We start from the raw sequence: 17,909 nt of genomic DNA, 5'->3' as shown, positions 1-17,909 counted from the left end.
AAAAACAACAAATTCTGAATCTATATAAAAGGTTAAAAAATTAAAGAACTAACAAATGCATAGTATATTACTCAACAAGCCATCTATTAATCTTGTGGGTGCTCTGAGATCATTTGCTGTTTTTAATTATTTAAAAAAGAGGTCTTGGGGAAATATCAGTGTAATGAAATTTGCAAGTCATGAAATTTCCTGTCATAAACTTGTGATTCGCTTTGTCCTTTTCAAGGCCGCTCTCCTTTTCACATAAGGCAGTCTTGCATCAAATTGAGAAAGTGTGATGCTTCTATGGTTGACTCACACAAGCATTTTCTCTTTCTCTCGCCTCAGCTGAGTGAATAAACTCTACGGGAAGAAGGACATTTCCAAAGGGAAATCCTGACTAGGAGAAGCTTGGAATTCTCAGAATGGCTATACATTGCCACACATTAAATTACACTTGCTTTCTTCTCTTTCATTTCCAACATTTAAGAGATGATTTAAAAGACTGTGATAGAGGGGGCAAGAAAAACGTGGTCCATTAGCCATTTTAGATCATCTTACCAAGAAAGTTCTGTTTCAAACAGGGATGCTGGTCCAGTTCCGTAAACATTTATGTCTCATTTATGTCTTAATCCATCAGTCTCAATTGATGGATTAAGTCCATTTGTTAGTCCCAAGAAAAGCAGAACCATGTAATGAAAGGGGCTTGTTAAGTCAGCTGCAGTGTAAATCTGGTGCATCCAGTGTGCCTGTTCTAGCTCGAGTAGACGTTGTCTAGTGGGGCGGGGTAAAAATCGAATAAATAAATAAATAAATAAATAAATAAATAAATAAATAAATAAATAAATAAATAAATAAATAAATAGCTCATTTAGCAACTTGATTCAGCCCAGTATCTCTACAGTATTACATGAAGGCAAGAAAGGATTGTCACGAATCTGTTTGAAATATCATTGAGAATTCTATGGCTCAAATTACAGTGGGGTCTCTACTTAAGAACATCTCTACTTAAGAACAATCCAACTTAAGAACAGCTCCATTTGCTAAATTTTGCTTCTACTTGAGAACAGAAATCCAAGATAAGAATAGGAAAAAAAACCTTTCCTGCTCTTTTTTTAACCTTAGGTCATCTTAGGTTAAAAGAAAAATTCTCCCCCTAGTGGTAGAGTACGTATTAACCAGCTTTGCATTAGTTCCTATGGAAACTAATGCTTCAATGTACGAACACACCTCTACATAACAAAAAAAAACCAGCCAGAACGGATTAATTGGTTTTCAGTCCATTCCTATGGGAAATTTTGCTTCAACTTAAGAACGTTTCAACTTAAGAACACCATTCCAAAATGGATTAAGTTCTTAAGTAGAGGTTCCACTGTAGTTTCTATGGACGGAAAAGAGCAGATATGGATTAAATGGTTTTCAATGCATTCCTATGGGAAATGCAGATTCAACATAAGAACTTTTCAACTTGAGAACCACCTTCCAATACGGATTAAGTTCTTAAGTAGAGACCCCACGGTAGTAGTTTTCATATTTATTATAATTACATAGACTACAGTTCTGCACTTACTCACCTGGGACTTAGCCCACTGAAATCTGTGCCAGTTCTAAGGGACTGTAATATTAAAAGATGTGAGCTGCTGAAGAGCTCAGTGAGTTGGGCAGCTGGCTTTTGGTCAGGACTTCAGTTCTTTGCTGTTCCTCCTCAGAGAAGATTCAACCTGTGTAGTCTTGGGCCAGCTGCACAGTCTCAGGGCATCTGAAAAGAAGGGAATGGTAAATCATTTTTGAATAATTTATATCTAGAAAATCCTGTGAAGGATGTTGTTACATACAGCACTGATGTTACCTGTCTGTCATGGGTTTGGAGGGAAAGTTCCATCCTATGGGGAGTGGAAGGCGGGACATCAGGAGGAGGGGCTGTACTGTATATATATGTGATGCGTGTGTGGAGAAGTTAGGAGACGCTGGGATGTGAAGAAGCAGCAGCTGGGAAGAAGAAGCTGGTGTGGGAGTCTGTGTGTCAGACAGGGTACTACTGTGTGTCAGTACCAACCTGATAGGTTCAGGTGTCTGTTGGTTAGCCAGAACTGATAGGTTCAGGGTCTGTGCTTCAAGTTCTGTGTGAACCAAACTGTGTGTATGTATGAGTGAAACTAAGCCACGTTACTATATCTTATTCACCTGATCATTTTATTTTCCCTGTGTGTGTTTTAAATAAACTTTATTCTTTTATTTGTTGAAAATCCATCCCTGGTCTGTGTGACTTCTTAAAGGGAATGGTTGGTGGCAGCTTAGTGTAACGTGTGGCAGATCCCAGTAGGTCTGGGTTTGTCACATTGATTGGTGTCCAGCGTGTGGGATACGACTGGTCCAGTTGTCCAGTGGTCCAGCAAAGCCTTGGCAAGTGTGCCCAGAGCGAGGGGGGTCTAGTCAGGGACAATCTGAGAGCACGTAGGTAATCTTCTAGGTGTGCCTCACGGGGGGGTGCACTAGTAGAAGAACGTGTAACCTCAGATTGGGGGCTAGATTAGGGAGCTCTGAGGCAGCCTGTTTTTGGCGGGAAAAAAGCTGAGGCAAAACTGTATAGTAACAGTGATTTAGCCTGCCTGCTGAGAGGCCCAGCAGAGGGGGGTAGACTCTAGCTCGCAACTGTTGCAAATTAGTGCTGAAGGACAGCAGCAATCTATAGGGAAAGCTGGTTCTGAGGCAAAAGAAAAAAAAAGTGGTCGTTTTATTTTGAGGCTTGACTTTTTAAAGCAGCTTGTTCTGGGGGGGGGATTATGCCCTTGACTCGAAGCCAGATGGCAGAAATGGGTGAAGTGAAAGACCCCCAGGTAGACCAAGGTTCTGAGGATGAATTTGGCTCAGTGCAGGGTGACAGCACAGGAGAACAGAACCCAGAACTCAGGAAAATACTCCTAGCCCAACAGCATGAACTGAGGGTGAGGGAAATGGAGGAAAGATTAGAGAGAGAGAGAATGGAAAAGGAGGAAAGATTAGAGAGAGAAAGAAGGCAATTTGAGATTGAGAAAATGGAAAGAGCAGAAAGATTGGAGAGAGAGAAAATGGCGTTTGAATTAAGAAAATTGGAAATGATGAACCAGAACAATAATAACAATAGGGATTCTGAGGGAGGCCAATTGTCTAAAGCTGACCTGAAGAAATTCCCTGTGTACCACAAGGGAGATTGTCCTGAGGTGTTCTTTTCCTTAGTGGAAAGAGCGTTTGTGGACTTCTCAGTGAGGGAAACTGAGAAGATGACCATCATGCGATCTTTAATCAGTGGTAGCCTGGCTGAGGTTTATTCAGAGATGCCACAGGAACTGATGAGAGATTTTGCAGAGTTTAAAAAACTGGTGTTTGCAAGACATGGGATAAATGCGGAACAGCTGAGGCAAAGATTCAGGTCCCTCACAAAGAAACCAGAGCAGACTTTTACCCAAGTGGGGGCCCAATTGGTGAGGCTGCTTGAGAAATGGCTATCTCAGGAGGGGACAGAGACCTTTCAGCAGCTCAAAGACTTGATAGCGCTGGAACAGTTCTATTCAGTCCTGCATGGGGAACTGAAATTCCAGGTGAGGGAAAGGAAACCAAAATCTGTGGCAGAAGCAGCCGAGATCGCAGATTTTATTTACCAGATAAGAAAGCCCTTAGGTGAGGAGAAATCTGTAGGAAAACCCAAAGAAACCTACAGCAAGTACTCTCAGGGACCAGGGAAAAGCCAGCAAGGGGGAGGGGCCCATGGTGAAGGGAAGCCCTCAGACATGAAACCAAGTCCTCAGATTTTGGAGGGAAAACCAAAACAAGATGAGAGAGAATCAAAATACACCAGAAAATGTTATTTCTGTCAGGGAAAGGGCCATCTAATCTCAGAGTGTGAGAAATTAAAGCAGCTAAAAGGAATTGTGCCTCAGGATTCGAGTGGGACCAAGCCAAAAGCTGTGTTCTGTGTCCAGAAAGAGCAAGGCTCATTGTCACTGAGGGAGCCTGTTGCCATGGCTACTCAATCTGGAACAGCTACATCTGCTGATCAGGCTGAGGAAAATGGTCCTCTTGTAGAGGTCAGGCGCTGCCTACTGGTGAGAACAGATTCTCAGTTGTTTGAGACAGCAGGGGTGGACGTAGGAATACTTGACTGTCAGTATCGGGGGCTGCGGGACACTTGTTCCCAGGTGACCCTGTGCCATCCAGATATTATTCCTAGGGAATATGTAATCCCAAATGAGAGCAGGAAGGTGGCAGGGATTGAGGGGCAGGTAATCTCACTGCCAGTCGCGGAGGTACCTGTCAACTTTCAAGGCTGGAGGGGAGTTTGGCGGCTAGCAATTTCATCGACTCTGCCAGCAGCCGTGCTCGTGGGAAATGACCTGGCTGAACATGTGAAACGGGTGCTAGTGATTACACGTTCACAAGCCACCACGGGGACAGTTCAAGGGGGTAATGATGAGCCAGAGACGGAAGCAGAGGGGAGTTCAGAAGCTGTGGTGGAAACCTTAACCACAGACAGCAGATTTGGACAAGAGCAAAAGGCAGACGCCACTCTCCAAAAGTGTTTTGAACAGGTGACTGACGCCCAGCTAACACCTGAAACCCCAGTGAGATTTCTGGAGAAAAAGGGGATTTTATATAGAGAGACCCTGAGGAATATCTCAAAAGGGGGAGATGGGATCAGAAGTCAGCTGGTGGTACCTGAAAAGTATCGCCCCATGATCTTACAAAGGGGTCACTCTGACATGTTTGCTGCACACTTAGGGGTGAACAAAACACAGCAGAGAATCACACAGAATTTTTACTGGCCTGACATAGGGAAGCAGATCAGGGAGTTCTGTAAACAATGTGATGTGTGTCAAAGGCAGGGGAATAACCGCGACAGGACCAAAGCAAAGTTGTGCCCTTTGCCTGTGATTGACACTCCGTTCAAATGCATAGGGGTGGATATTGTGGGACCTTTGCCCAAGGCCACAAAGAGGGGGAACAGGTTCATTCTCACCATTGTGGACCATGCCACGAGGTACCCTGAAGCCATACCCTTGACTAACATTGAAACTAACACAGTGGCAGATGCCTTGGTGGGGTATATGTCCAGGATGGGATTTGCCTCAGAAATAATCACAGATTTGGGAGCATCATTTACATCGAAGCTCATGAAACGCTTATGGCAAATCTGTGGAATTAAGCACAAGAAAACCACTGCCTATCATCCTGAAAGTAATGGGTTAACTGAGAAGTTCAATGGGACTCTAATGCGCATGATTAGGGCTTACTTGGCAGAGAATCCAAACAATTGGGACCAGAAGCTGCAATCCCTTTTGTTTGCTTATCGATCAGTGCCACAAGCCAGTACCGGGTTCAGTCCATTTGAACTTTTATTTGGGAGAAGGGTGAAAGGGCCCCTTGATTTGATCAAACAAAATTGGGAGCAGATCACCCAGGATGACCCACAAGACGTTGTGACATACATAGACACCTTGATGAATGACCTAAAGAGAAACCTAGAGCTAGCAGCAGAGACCCTGCAAGCTCAAAAGGTCAGAAAGAAAGCTTGGGATGACCAGGAAGGCAGGGAGAGGCACTTTAACCCAGGGGAGGGAGTGCTTTGGCCTAGGTCCTGTAAAGAGAGCAAGTGTCAGCTGGGTATCCCAGAAACAAAATATTTGGGTCACATGGTAGGGGGAGGAGTGATAAAACCCCTGGAGGCCAAAATAGAAGCTGTTCGTGATTGGCCTAGACCCAACACCAAGAAAAAAGTCAAATCATTTCTTGGGTTGGTGGGCTACTACAGAAAGTTCATCCCGAGGTTTAGCGAGATTGCGGCTCCGCTGACCGATCTGACGAGGAAGAAGGCTGATGACCGCATCCCGTGGGCCAGCGACTGTGAGGAGGCGTTCCAGAGGTTGAAGCAGGCGCTCATCAACTATCCAGTGCTGCGGGCTCCAGACTTCGACCGGGAGTTCATCATCTACACCGATGCGTCTAACAGCGGGGTAGGAGCAGTTCTGTGCCAGGAGGATGAGAATGGTGACCAGCATCCAGTGTCCTACCTGAGTAGGAAACTTCAAAAAGGTGAGAGACATTTGGCAACCGTGGAGAAGGAGTGTTTGGCCATAGTCTACGCGATCCAGAAGGCCAAGCCTTACATCTGGGGAAGACATTTTGTTCTGTGCACTGACCATTCACCACTGCAATGGTTAAAGACAATGAAAACCCACAATAGCAAACTTATGAGGTGGGCTTTAAACCTACAGGACTATGACTTTGAAGTGAAGGTGATCAGAGGGTCAGTGAACTGTGTTGCTGACGCCTTGTCAAGAAGACCTGAAGAATGAAGACGGCGAAAGAAACATGGACTATGTATATATATTGATGACAAAGGTTAAATGTACCTGTTTTTTTGAATTTGGTTTGTAAGAATAAAGGTAAATTGATGTAATGTATATGGTAAATGGTTAAATGCCTAATTGATATGGTTAACTTAGAATGTAAGTATAAGTAAGTATGATATTGTATGTATAACTGTTTTTGTGTGTTTTATCCAGGTTGTTTTTTTGGGAAAAAGCACCTTAGCTTTCCCCCTACAAAACAACTTATAAAGAGGGGAGGTGTTACATACAGCACTGATGTTACCTGTCTGTCATGGGTTTGGAGGGAAAGTTCCATCCTATGGGGAGTGGAAGGCGGGACATCAGGAGGAGGGGCTGTACTGTATATATATGTGATGCGTGTGTGGAGAAGTTAGGAGACGCTGGGATGTGAAGAAGCAGCAGCTGGGAAGAAGAAGCTGGTGTGGGAGTCTGTGTGTCAGACAGGGTACTACTGTGTGTCAGTACCAACCTGATAGGTTCAGGTGTCTGTTGGTTAGCCAGAACTGATAGGTTCAGGGTCTGTGCTTCAAGTTAAGGGTTCTGTGTGAACCAAACTGTGTGTATGTATGAGTGAAACTAAGCCACGTTACTATATCTTATTCACCTGATCATTTTATTTTCCCTGTGTGTGTTTTAAATAAACCTTATTCTTTTATTTGTTGAAAATCCATCCCTGGTCTGTGTGACTTCTTAAAGGGAATGGTTGGTGGCAGCTTAGTGTAACGTGTGGCAGATCCCAGTAGGTCTGGGTTTGTCACAGATGTAATCAAGCAGGCTTGCTGCAAATGAATGATGGGTGATACAAGGCCTGAACACTTTTCCTCTGGCACCCTGTGCTGTAGCTTATGTTTGTACCCACTCAGTTAACCTCATAACTGGACTGTAAGGTGAGATGTTTGTTCCAGCAAGTGTTCACCTCATCTTAGTAAAAGTGACTAACGAGCAAGTTTCCAGTGAGATGGAGTGGGTACTTGGGCAATCCCATTGAACGCTTAACAGTTCAGAGTGAATCGTACTGACAAGGTAGCATGAACTCTTAATTCTCCACCCCTTCCTGCATTGTCATTGCCATTGGTTCAGTAAGTGGCTATGTCCCTGTAGTGAGGTGTAATAGCAGAAACAGCAGCAATGGTAGATCGGCAAGTCAGCCTGTAGGTTTTCCCCTTCCCTCTAAAGTATCTATCAGAGAGTTTCTTCACTATGCCCAGTTTTTCCCTGTGTATTTTTCATAATAAGTGACAAGAAGCAATGTGCATAAAGTGGAACTCTCCATGTAAACAGGTGCATGTTTTATTGAGCTGGTGGAAGTTGAACTGGTGGAAGTTGAGACAGAGCAGCACTGTGGTATGGACTATTGAATTAAAACTAAGTGATGGTCATTTCAGAAATAAATATCTTAACCTTAAATTGTTATTCATGGAGTGGAAGGACCCTTTTCATAATGTAGGGGAAATGACATTATTAAAGGCTGTGGAACCTATACACAAAACTCTGAAGGAGAAGATTTGAGTGAACTGGAAGTCAGAGTCCATTGTGCAAATGTTATTTCTGTGCCCAAGGGCAGGCAGAATGCTTGGAATGGTTGTGTGTGAGTCTGCATAACGTAAGCTTTAGCTTGGGAAGAAACCTGTGATTACAGTATCCACATTATGCTTTTAGACTGAATCTAATTTCTTGAATATATAATGAGGCTTAACTTTGCTGAAAAGAGCAAGCCTGCCTCAATTCCTTTGCCCACTCTTCCAGGCACCCAGCTACTTCCTGTTTAAAAAGGAGAGGAAATCCCTTCAGAGGTCTGGAGTTTATTCCAGTGTCTGGTAACAAGGAAGAGAAACAGGGAACTTTCCTGCCTCGTGAGAAAAGGCGGAATGAAGAAGAAAGTGGTGACAGTGACCAGTTAAGCCTGAAAGAAAGACTGAACGAGGGAATGAACAAAGTTTCTCCTTGCCACTCACTCAAGGGGAAAGCCAAGAAATATTACACTTTTGCAATATGCACATGGTTCAAATTAAAGAGAGGGAGAGAGAGAGAGTGACGACAATGATGATGATTTAAAATGCAGGTGAAAAACACAGTAGCAGCACCAAAAGGTTAATAATAAGCCACCACCGCATGGCTAGGGGGTGGGGCTTTCCACTTTAAATGATCGTGTCCCAGGTCCCTGGGCGCTTTTCCCTAGGAAGCTGGGTGAGCCTGAAGGCCAGGTATATCTGCATGGATATTTTGCTGAGGAGTTTTTTTTTCCTGAGCTTTCTTTTTGTCTTCCCTCCCCCACACCGCATGGCCTGGGGGTGGGGCCCAGTGCCCCATACATCGTCACATAAATAAGCTTAACAGCTCAGTGCAAATGTAAGGTGTGCGCAGATGGGAAAATAGTTCACATTTTGGACTGCTTGTGGAGCAGTGCAGTGCAATCTATGTTACATGACATATGGGGACTTCCGTTTCAGCCTGACACTGATACATGCCCATGCTGGACCTTTTTGATAGTCGTTCTAGGGCTATGATATTTTGGGGGCAGGCTGGAGCGATACTCTGAAAGACAAAAGGGTTGTTTTCAGGGACATTGCTCCCTACAAAGCAACCATTTCCATTGTGATCAAATGCACACCTTTCCTGCCATCTGATCACACCTTTAGCTTAATGAGGAATTGATACTGCTTAGAGTTGGCTCTGAATCAGAAATCTATCTCAAGATAACGTCTTCTCCTGCTTCTTTTGAAGGAAGGTTCTTGGAAGTTTTTGTTTTTCTTTCTTAGAAAAGGTTCTTTTGATCTCACATAACGTTTAGATAATATTTGAGATCAAATAGCCTTTTTCCCCACAGAAAATGAAGCTCTTTAAACTTCAAAAGCAGAACTGAAGGTAGAGGTACATTTCCCTTTTCGAAGTGAAACCCAAAGGGCATCTGTGAGCAGCACTCCCAGCACTGCTGTGCTTTACAGGCCCCTCAAGATGGGCTCTAATAAAAGCTTATATGCGAGGTGGTTATATGAAAACATGTTGCAGTAGAAAAACAGCAGATGGATATCGATAAAGCTGTATCACTGGTACACATTATTGGTGGCAAAATGATATGTCACATTCACTAGCCTGCCTTTCTTTTTTATGCCAATAAAGTTCAAAGCATTAAGAAAGAAATGGGACATATTTTAAGAGGAGGAGATAAGGTAAAAGCTTAAACCATTATACATGGTGAAGAGAAAATAGATAACACTCTCTGTCTGTCTGTCTGTCTGTCTGTCTGTCTGTCTAATTATCTATCTATCTATCTATCTATCTATCTATCTATCTATCTATCTATCTATCTATCTATCTATCTATCTATCTATCTATCTATCTATCTATCTAATCTATCTATCTATCTATCTATCTATCTATCTATCTATCTATCTATCTATCTATCTATCTATCTATCTATCTATCTATCTATCTATCTATCTATCTATCTATCTATCTATCTATCTATCTGCTCTTATACAAGATCTGATGGTTGTCCAGTAAAACTGATTGTCAGCAGACAGGCATCTTTACCCAACACAAAATAGATAAAAGAACACATAAAAGAAACTGTAGTTTCAAAGCAGGCAGTGTGAATGTGTGAGGGGCAAACACAGAGTAATTGGCAGCCTTTTGATTCTAAGAGAGGGGTGTAAACATTCCAAACTATGCTGCAAAGAGGCTTCAGACCACAGCCTCAGAGGACTGATATCAAATCTCACAGACATGTACCACCAATTTTTAGACTCTTGTGTCCTCCCCCCCCCGCCCCACTGTCCATGAAGTTTTCAGCTAAGCCTGCAGAACTGGAATTTTCTCCATGAAAACTTGCAATTTGTTTTATTTTTAGTGGTCCTAAAAAAAGTATCACCCACTCTTATATTTACTTAATAGATGAATATTCATTTAGATATACTTAGGGTAGATCAGTCTGAATCAGTGGGTGAGACTGAACATGATGCTTGCAGATGTAACAGAATTTTCTGCCCATTCCAGTCCTCCTACATCCCTTGGAACCAAGGTGAACCCAATCAAGTGAACAGTCACTGCCAAGTGTTTCCCAGTCATCAAGAGCTATTTGTTTGGTTGCTCTCAGGGTTTCAGCATGAAAGTGAAACCACCACCTCCTTGTTCTAGATTTGGCTGTTTTTTTTAAAGTGTGGCCAGCCCTGAACAAAACTCCGAATGGCTTAAACTAGCCATGAATAAATATGAATCCAACCCAGCTTAGACTACTCCATGCTTCAGAATGTGGCAATAGTCTCAGATTTAGAGGCTTAGAAAGAAGATTTTTAAAAATGCTGGGAGAATCAGTCTACCAGTGTTTATTACATATGAAGCTCCATTTAACTTCCATGTGTAGAGGCAGTGTGTTACAGAATACCAGTTAGTATAGGGCTGGGAGGCAACAATGATAGACTGCTGAAGTTAGATGGACCCTTAGACTGTTCCAGCAGGGTTTCTCTTAAGGTTATTTATTCCTGTCTTTTATTTTAAAACACAGGAATCCTACTCCAGATCATAACTAGAGATGGGGATGAATCGCCATTTTGGCGAGTTATCCTCCTTCATGATCCATCAAAGTTGACGAAGCACGAATCTCCTCCCTATGAACCAATGAAATATGAATTTATTCGTTGGTTCATTGGCGCGGGGGGGGGGGGGTTAGACAGCCAGAAGCTGTCTAAAAAAAGCTAACCACTCCACCCCCCACAGCCTGCCCCCCTGCCCCTTTTCCCCTTGCCACTACCCCTGTCGCCTCCCTACCTTGGCTGCTGCAGTCTGCAGCACTGCCACCACCACCATCCACGGAGGCCTGTGCCATGGTGGCCTCCGCAGTCACCACCCAGCACTGTTATCCAGCTCTGACACTATGTCCTGCCTTAAGGGAATCTAGGCTGCCCTTTGCAAAGATAGTGGCTGCAGCTTCCCTGCCTAAGAGAAGCTGAAGCCACTATCTTTGCAAAGGGCAGCCTGGATTCCCTTGAGGCAGACTAAGGGAATCCGGGCTGCCCTTTGCAAAGATGGTGGCTGCAACTTCTCTGCCCTAAAAGAAGCTGAAGCTGCCATCTTAGCAAAGGACAGCCAGTGTCCCTTACCGCAGGCAGTGGTTGCAGAGGCCACCTTAGCAGATAGCGATGGATGACGGCAGCAGTAGATGACAGCGGCGCCAGGCAGTGGTGGATGGCAGCAGCAGCTAAGGTAGGGAGGGGAAGGGGACAGGGCATAAGCTGTGGGGCTGGGTGGCTGTGGGGCTGGATAGTTGATTGGCAGGCCCATGGGCAGAATGGGAAGTTCTATGGGGGATAAATTTAAATGGGGAAATATTCATCCCTTCATATTTGTCGGGGTCTCTGGAACTGATGAATATGAAGGGATGAATATTTAATGTTTGATTACAGCCTACCACGATTCTTTTACCATTGCCCTGGCAGTTTACCATTTTGGTATTTTTTTTATATAGTGGCACATTATCTTGGTATTTGTTTTTGAAATATTTATTTTCTTCTTATTTTGTTGTTTGATTTGTTGCCTGATTTTAATTTGTCAACTGCCCAGAATAGTTCATTGTAGTACATTAAATAAATGAATGAACAAACAAACAAACAAACAAATTCATCCATCCATTTTAGGAATAGATTTCAGCACCCTGGATTATTTCTGTAGAATCCAAGCAAAATCAGAAGCTGGTTCACTGCACTGAAACTGAGTTTCCAGGCTCCACTGCTTCCTTCTCTTCCGAGCGATAACAATGTCATGTCATCTAACCATATTTCCCCAAAACAATGGGTTTTCAGCAACTGTGCCTAGTGCACAACTTATTTCCATAAATGAGATCAGAGCCAGGAAGTACATGGGTTGACATGTTGTTAGAAAGGATAGCATCATTGAACGATACACTAGGGTGGAAGTCATAGGAAGTGGTTTATTGCCTTTACTGATTTATCCAGTTATTTTGCAGGTGTTAAACTGTAATTGGCTATCAGCACTAAGTTGGGGGAAATGAAGCCAGTTTAAGAAAATAAATTTCTTCATCTGATCAGTGCTGGAGGAGTTTGTTTGTTTTGATTACCTGGTATTATTCAGAAACAAAGATACATCCTCAAATATGTGTCAGAGTGAAATGGAAGATGATCTTAATGCAAGTGGTTGCAGCTTTAAATCCCCTGTTCCACAGTAATAAAACTGAATTTAATAAGCTTACTTTTCAGTAAGTCTATTGTCTGGAGCAACTGTCTGTATAAACATATATATACATGTAGTCTTCTCTTATGTGAAAGAAATCAACTGGAATATTTCTGAAGTGGGGAGTAATTCCACACAATGATTATAGCCTCATAATCTTTTTTTAAAAGGAGTTACAGGGGGGCATTGTTGTGACGTACAGAGAGTACTGTTCAGTATGCGCCTTCCTGGCTTGTCCCTGTTGTCCTTTAATCATTGTACAACAGCCGCAGTAGAGGGACCACATGAGAATTAATGCTGTTTTTCTGAATCATTACCTCCTAATGAGATTGCTGCTTGCAAACCCATGAACTCTGCACAGAACACTGCCTCTTAGAGTTGTGTTGATTCCCAATTTGTTCAACCTTCCTCCAAAATCCAGTTTTACAGCAGGAAGAGGGATGGATTTTTCTTCTGAGCACAAATAAGTTGTCATGTATTTTACTTTAATTGTGAATTCCATTGGAATGTTTTCTCACAATGGTAAAACCAGCCCCAGAGAGATTCATCCGTCACACAGAGATGGGGGAAAATTATTTCTTGGATGCACAAAGGACAATATCTCTATGGTGATTTCTTAACTCGAGGCAATTCACCTCTAAAAGTTATGCGGTTCGTGTTTACACCAGCATAAAATCCCAGTAGGGGAGGATTTTATCCAGTAGGATTTTATCCATTAAAATGATGGCTTTGCATATTATTTTCTTGCTAATACTGGTGCTGTTTGTATATGGCAATGGCTTTGTTAATGCTGCCAAAACTCTGAATTTAGAAATATATCTGTGCAAATCGTTAGCTTAATCCCACTGACCTTGGTGTGGCTTGTAGCAGCTACTGGGGCAACAGTTGTGCCAAATCTGCCTTCCACCCCACTGCAAACTCTGTTGCTTTACCCACAACCCAAAGCAAAAACCACATACTTTGCTTGCAGCAAATTATTCTAGAACCACAGTTATGGTCTGGTTATGTTTGCAAAAATGACAAATAAAAATGCAGTCATTAAAAAGAATTTTTTCAAAAATGGTACCTTTTAAGTACAATTAAAAGGAGTTAATAGTGAGTACAAATTATCAGTATAAAATATTGCTGCTGATGATGGTGTTTTGAAGTTTGTAGGGCAGAGAGACAGAGGAATGTGCTTTGATGGGTTGTTGTTTTTTCACTTTTACAGCTCCAGACCAGTATGACTGAACCAATGACATTACCCAAGTCAATTTCACTTCCCCGTAGTGCCTACTGGCATCACATCACTCGGCAGAACAGTGTGGGAGAAATCTACAGTTTACAAGGTGAGATGTTTGAACCGTAGAATGGCATGTCTATTAGCTTCCCTCATGTTGAGCAAAACTCATGCAAATTACTTTCATCTGCACTGGCAGATTTCCCTCCACTGCAATTATGAAGGCTTGTCATCAAACTCAGTAGAGATCATAAGGCAAGCTATCTCCCCACCTACCTTTTAACTTTTTCATCTAATAGTGAAGATTATTACCAGAAATCTTACTTAGTTTGAGAACTCAATTTGACAGTTCAGTTTTTCAACAGAATGCATGTATAAATGTGTGGTTTTTGAATATCTAATCAGAATGGACTGTATGGAAGTGGCTAAGAGGGGGGAAATCAATGTTGTGTAAGCTGGCACATTCCCCACAGAGTTTGGGCCATTTCCCAGTAGCAAATAAATAGGCAATTACCACTAGTGTCTTGTCAAGTATAGAAAGGAAGGTGAGAGTGTTCTGTATGAAAAAGAAGTATCTGTATACTGTTGGCGTTAAGGTTATTCATTAGGAAAAGACATTTTCTGTGGCCTGTATTGAGACCATGAAGATGGGAGGCACTGAGGAAATAAGAAGAAGCGTAGTAGCTTACTCCTTCAGGGATGCTTTCTGGGGAAGAGCCCAGCTTGTCTGTGAATCATCTCCTCAGTAAGCAGCTCCCATCTGAGGCAATTTTTTTAAATGAACCATTAAGACTGTAGTGAACCCTAGCTCTTTCTATTTTATCCCAACATACTGAGAAGATGCTAAAGCTAGAAGACTGGCCTGAAAGGGGCTGATAAATTAGGCACACCTGCAGCTCTTCACCAAACCAAATGCAAAGTAATATGGTATGAATATTTTTCCAATATCGTCGTTCCGACTGGATGTAATTTGGGATGTGAAAATGTCACCGTCTCAATTTTTTAAAAAAAAATCTCGAAATCCCACTCCCTTACTCTTCTTGCATAGTAGTACTACATTGTCCTTGACTCCCTGCTTCTTCTCAGGTTCCAAAACTTTGTTTCTTTTTCCTGAATTATGTATACTTTTTAAAAGTTAATTTTTTTACAAATGTGCATATTTATTTAAGCATTTTATTTCGTGGAAGCATTTCACCTGATGGAAGCATCCTCCCTATCATCAAAAGCATGGTTCTGGATATTTGTTCAGTTGTATGCGTTTATAGTTCCTCACATTCTACAGTACATGAATTTTTGTGCATACTTTGTTCTTCAGAAATGTCCCATATACCTCATAAATATATGAATTAGTGAAACAAGAGTCATGAGATGTGTGATTAGGTTACTTCTTTTCTGGTGAGACTGTGGAAATGAACATACAGTAATTCTTTTCCATCTATAACAACACAGTATTTCTGTATGGTTACAGAATCTTCACTTGATATCCCACAGATAGTTTCCTTCTGTTTTTCTGCACTCCTTTTCATTACCTTAACAATTAAATCATTTTTCATTCATCTTACTAGAAGAGTTAATCTTTTTTATATATTCCAATGTATCCTGCTTTCTGTTGAGACTTACTTCTTTTTTTCCTTGGAATGTACAGTAGCTATATCAACTGTCACAAAAATATTGATCTCAAATTTAAAGCCTTTTCACTTCTGCATACATATTTACTCTTAGTTACATAACAGCAGTTGACATTTTACATTTTGATAACATTTGCCAAATAGTAGCATTCCTCTGGCATTGTTGCCACATCTTTAATAGGACTGAGTGCTTGTGAGATTTTGCTTATGAGTAGAAATGGTGTGGTGCAGTGGACAGAGTGATGGACTAGGATTCAGGTGATCTGGGTTTGAATCCCTGCTTGTCCATGGAAACTCACAAGTGGGGTGGAACTGGTAACACTACTCGTAAAATATTATTGTTGCCCTGAAAGCCCGGTCAGGGCCAGTAAAGTCAGTTCCAGCTTGACCAGGAGTGGTTCTTGCTCAACAGATGGGGAAAACCACATCCTTTAAAAAAAATGAAATAGTATCCATCAGGTGCCTCTGAATTGGGGTTTCTCTGCTGTAACAAGTTGTGTCATCAAATGATCACTTTCTATACTTCCATCTCCTGCTCCATGTCAGAGTCATGCAGATCAGGGAAAGCCACAGCTTGATGAATTAAGGACATGCTATGGATGGTGAGAAAGTGAGACAGGAAAGTCAAGTTCAGCAATAACACTGTGTCCTTTATTCTCTTCAAATAGGAAAACATATTACATTGAATGTCTTCCTCAAAAGTTTGAGGACATGTCATCAGTTTAGGGGAGTAAGAACAAGGGAGGATCCCAGTCTTTACCTCACCACTGTCACTATTTCCATTTCCAGGTGCCAATGTTAGTGCCATTTCTTCTATCTTTCTGAGAAACAAGGATGCTACTGAACACGACTGGGAAAACTATTTATGTAGTGTATAGCCTAAAGGGAGGTGAACATTTCTGTTTTGTAAAAAAAAAAAAAACTATGAAGTTGCTCTACTATTGAAGCAAAGCTTGAGCTAGACCTTCCCGCAACCTGACAGAACATTAATTTCTTGAAAACCACTGTATAAATGAAGAAAACTGATGCATGAATTTTAACACCAGCAAGTCAGGAATGGGTGGGCAAGATGGAACTTGTCAAACTGCTGAAGGGCATGGCCAAACTTTAAACTGCTATAAATAAGCTGTATCTTACCTTGTTTGCCTCAAAAACAGGATAGATAATTCTCAAACATGTCCAGCAGTGTGAAGATTCAGATCAATCTGTTGAACCATTTGGGAAAACCAGATTGGATTTTATCACCCTTCCCTCTGGTGTATTGAGATACAACATGCTACTGAAAGTTTTCTCATCATATTTTAATGATGTTATCTCATTACTGTTTTCTCATCCTTGCCTTATCTGCAACATAAGAGCCAGGAAATGTTTTTGACCAAATTAAGGGTGTGGAGGGGGAACAAGAAAGGAAAAGGAAAAGTGTTACAACACGTTAAAGCAGTGGTTTACAACCTTGGGTCCCCAGATGTTCTTGGACTACAACTCCCAGAAATCCTGGCCAGCACAGCTAATGATTAAAGTTCCTGGGAGTTATAGTTTTAAGAATATCTGGGGACCAAAGGCTGGGAACCACTGCTTTAAAGATTAATAGATTTGCTTCAGTGTGAGCTTTCATGGACCAAAATCCATTTTCTCTGAAACAATGAAATGCTGTGAGGCATTGGTGGTTGTCCATGTCACAAAAACCTGGCAAAGTCTATAATTGCAAAATAAGTCAACTTGTTTTAGAACACTTTTGAAACATCAGTTATAGAACGATATGGGGTAGCAAAGGATGTATTTTACTTTTTGAAACTAATCAAGGCTGTGATGGATTTTTATCCCTTCATTTTGTTGTGACCAGATTTTCCCCTCAGTGTTCACAATGGCCTTTTCAGTGGCACTGCAGCTCAAAGCAGGATGGGGAGGAAACAAGACAGAGAGAAATTCTAATTGTTTAGAAGCAAAATATGAGAAAATAAAAGCAAAAATAATACATTAATCATGAGGAGGAGAGAAAGATGTACAAAGTATAAACAGTATGGTCTGGGTTTCCTCCCTCTTCCCTTTAAGCCATAGAACCTGCTCACCCTGCATTTCTGGTTAAAATGATAACCAGAAATTTGTAAACCAGGGAATAGTTTTAGAAAATGAATTACATGTGGGTGATGTTGCCTAAGGCAGTACTTAATTGTTTTTGATTAAGCCAGAGGAGAGTAGAATAAGACCTAAAATAAAAATATGTTTGTTTTCCGTTAAAACTCCTGGTTTCCTAAAATAACCTCAGCATGTGGGCGGCTCTTGAAATACTTCAAAAGAAAGAATGTGTGTGTATAGTCATAGAAAAATGGAGTTGGAAGGGACCTAAAGGCCATTTAGTGCAACCTTCTGCTCAACATAGGAATCCAAAATCCAAATCAAAGTATTTGGTGATATGTGCCATTTCATATGTGGAATTCAGCAAATAATGAAATGTTGAAATTATTTTTTTAAAAGAAGCCGCCATGCTATGCAAATGTCAGGACAAATTAAATGGTGCTATTCTTCATCTTT

At 41.7% G+C, this 17,909-nt stretch overlaps 1 protein-coding gene across 1 annotated transcript in view; it reads left to right on the top strand.

Annotated features, from left to right (window-relative positions):
- DOK6 (docking protein 6) overlaps positions 1-17,909 on the top strand; it is a 264,561-nt gene that overhangs the window by 197,857 nt on the left and 48,795 nt on the right. Inside the window, exon 7 of the mRNA XM_020796646.3 lies at positions 13,741-13,858. Within this exon, the coding sequence (XP_020652305.1) occupies positions 13,741-13,858 (118 nt within the window). The remainder of the gene's footprint in view (positions 1-13,740; positions 13,859-17,909) is intronic.

Source organism: Pogona vitticeps, chromosome 4, assembly GCF_051106095.1.
Source record: "Pogona vitticeps strain Pit_001003342236 chromosome 4, PviZW2.1, whole genome shotgun sequence".
In the NCBI taxonomy this organism is placed as follows: Eukaryota; Metazoa; Chordata; class Lepidosauria; order Squamata; family Agamidae; genus Pogona; species Pogona vitticeps.
The sequence above is the reverse complement of the archived record's forward strand: the minus strand, read 5'-3'. Positions and strand labels throughout refer to the sequence as shown.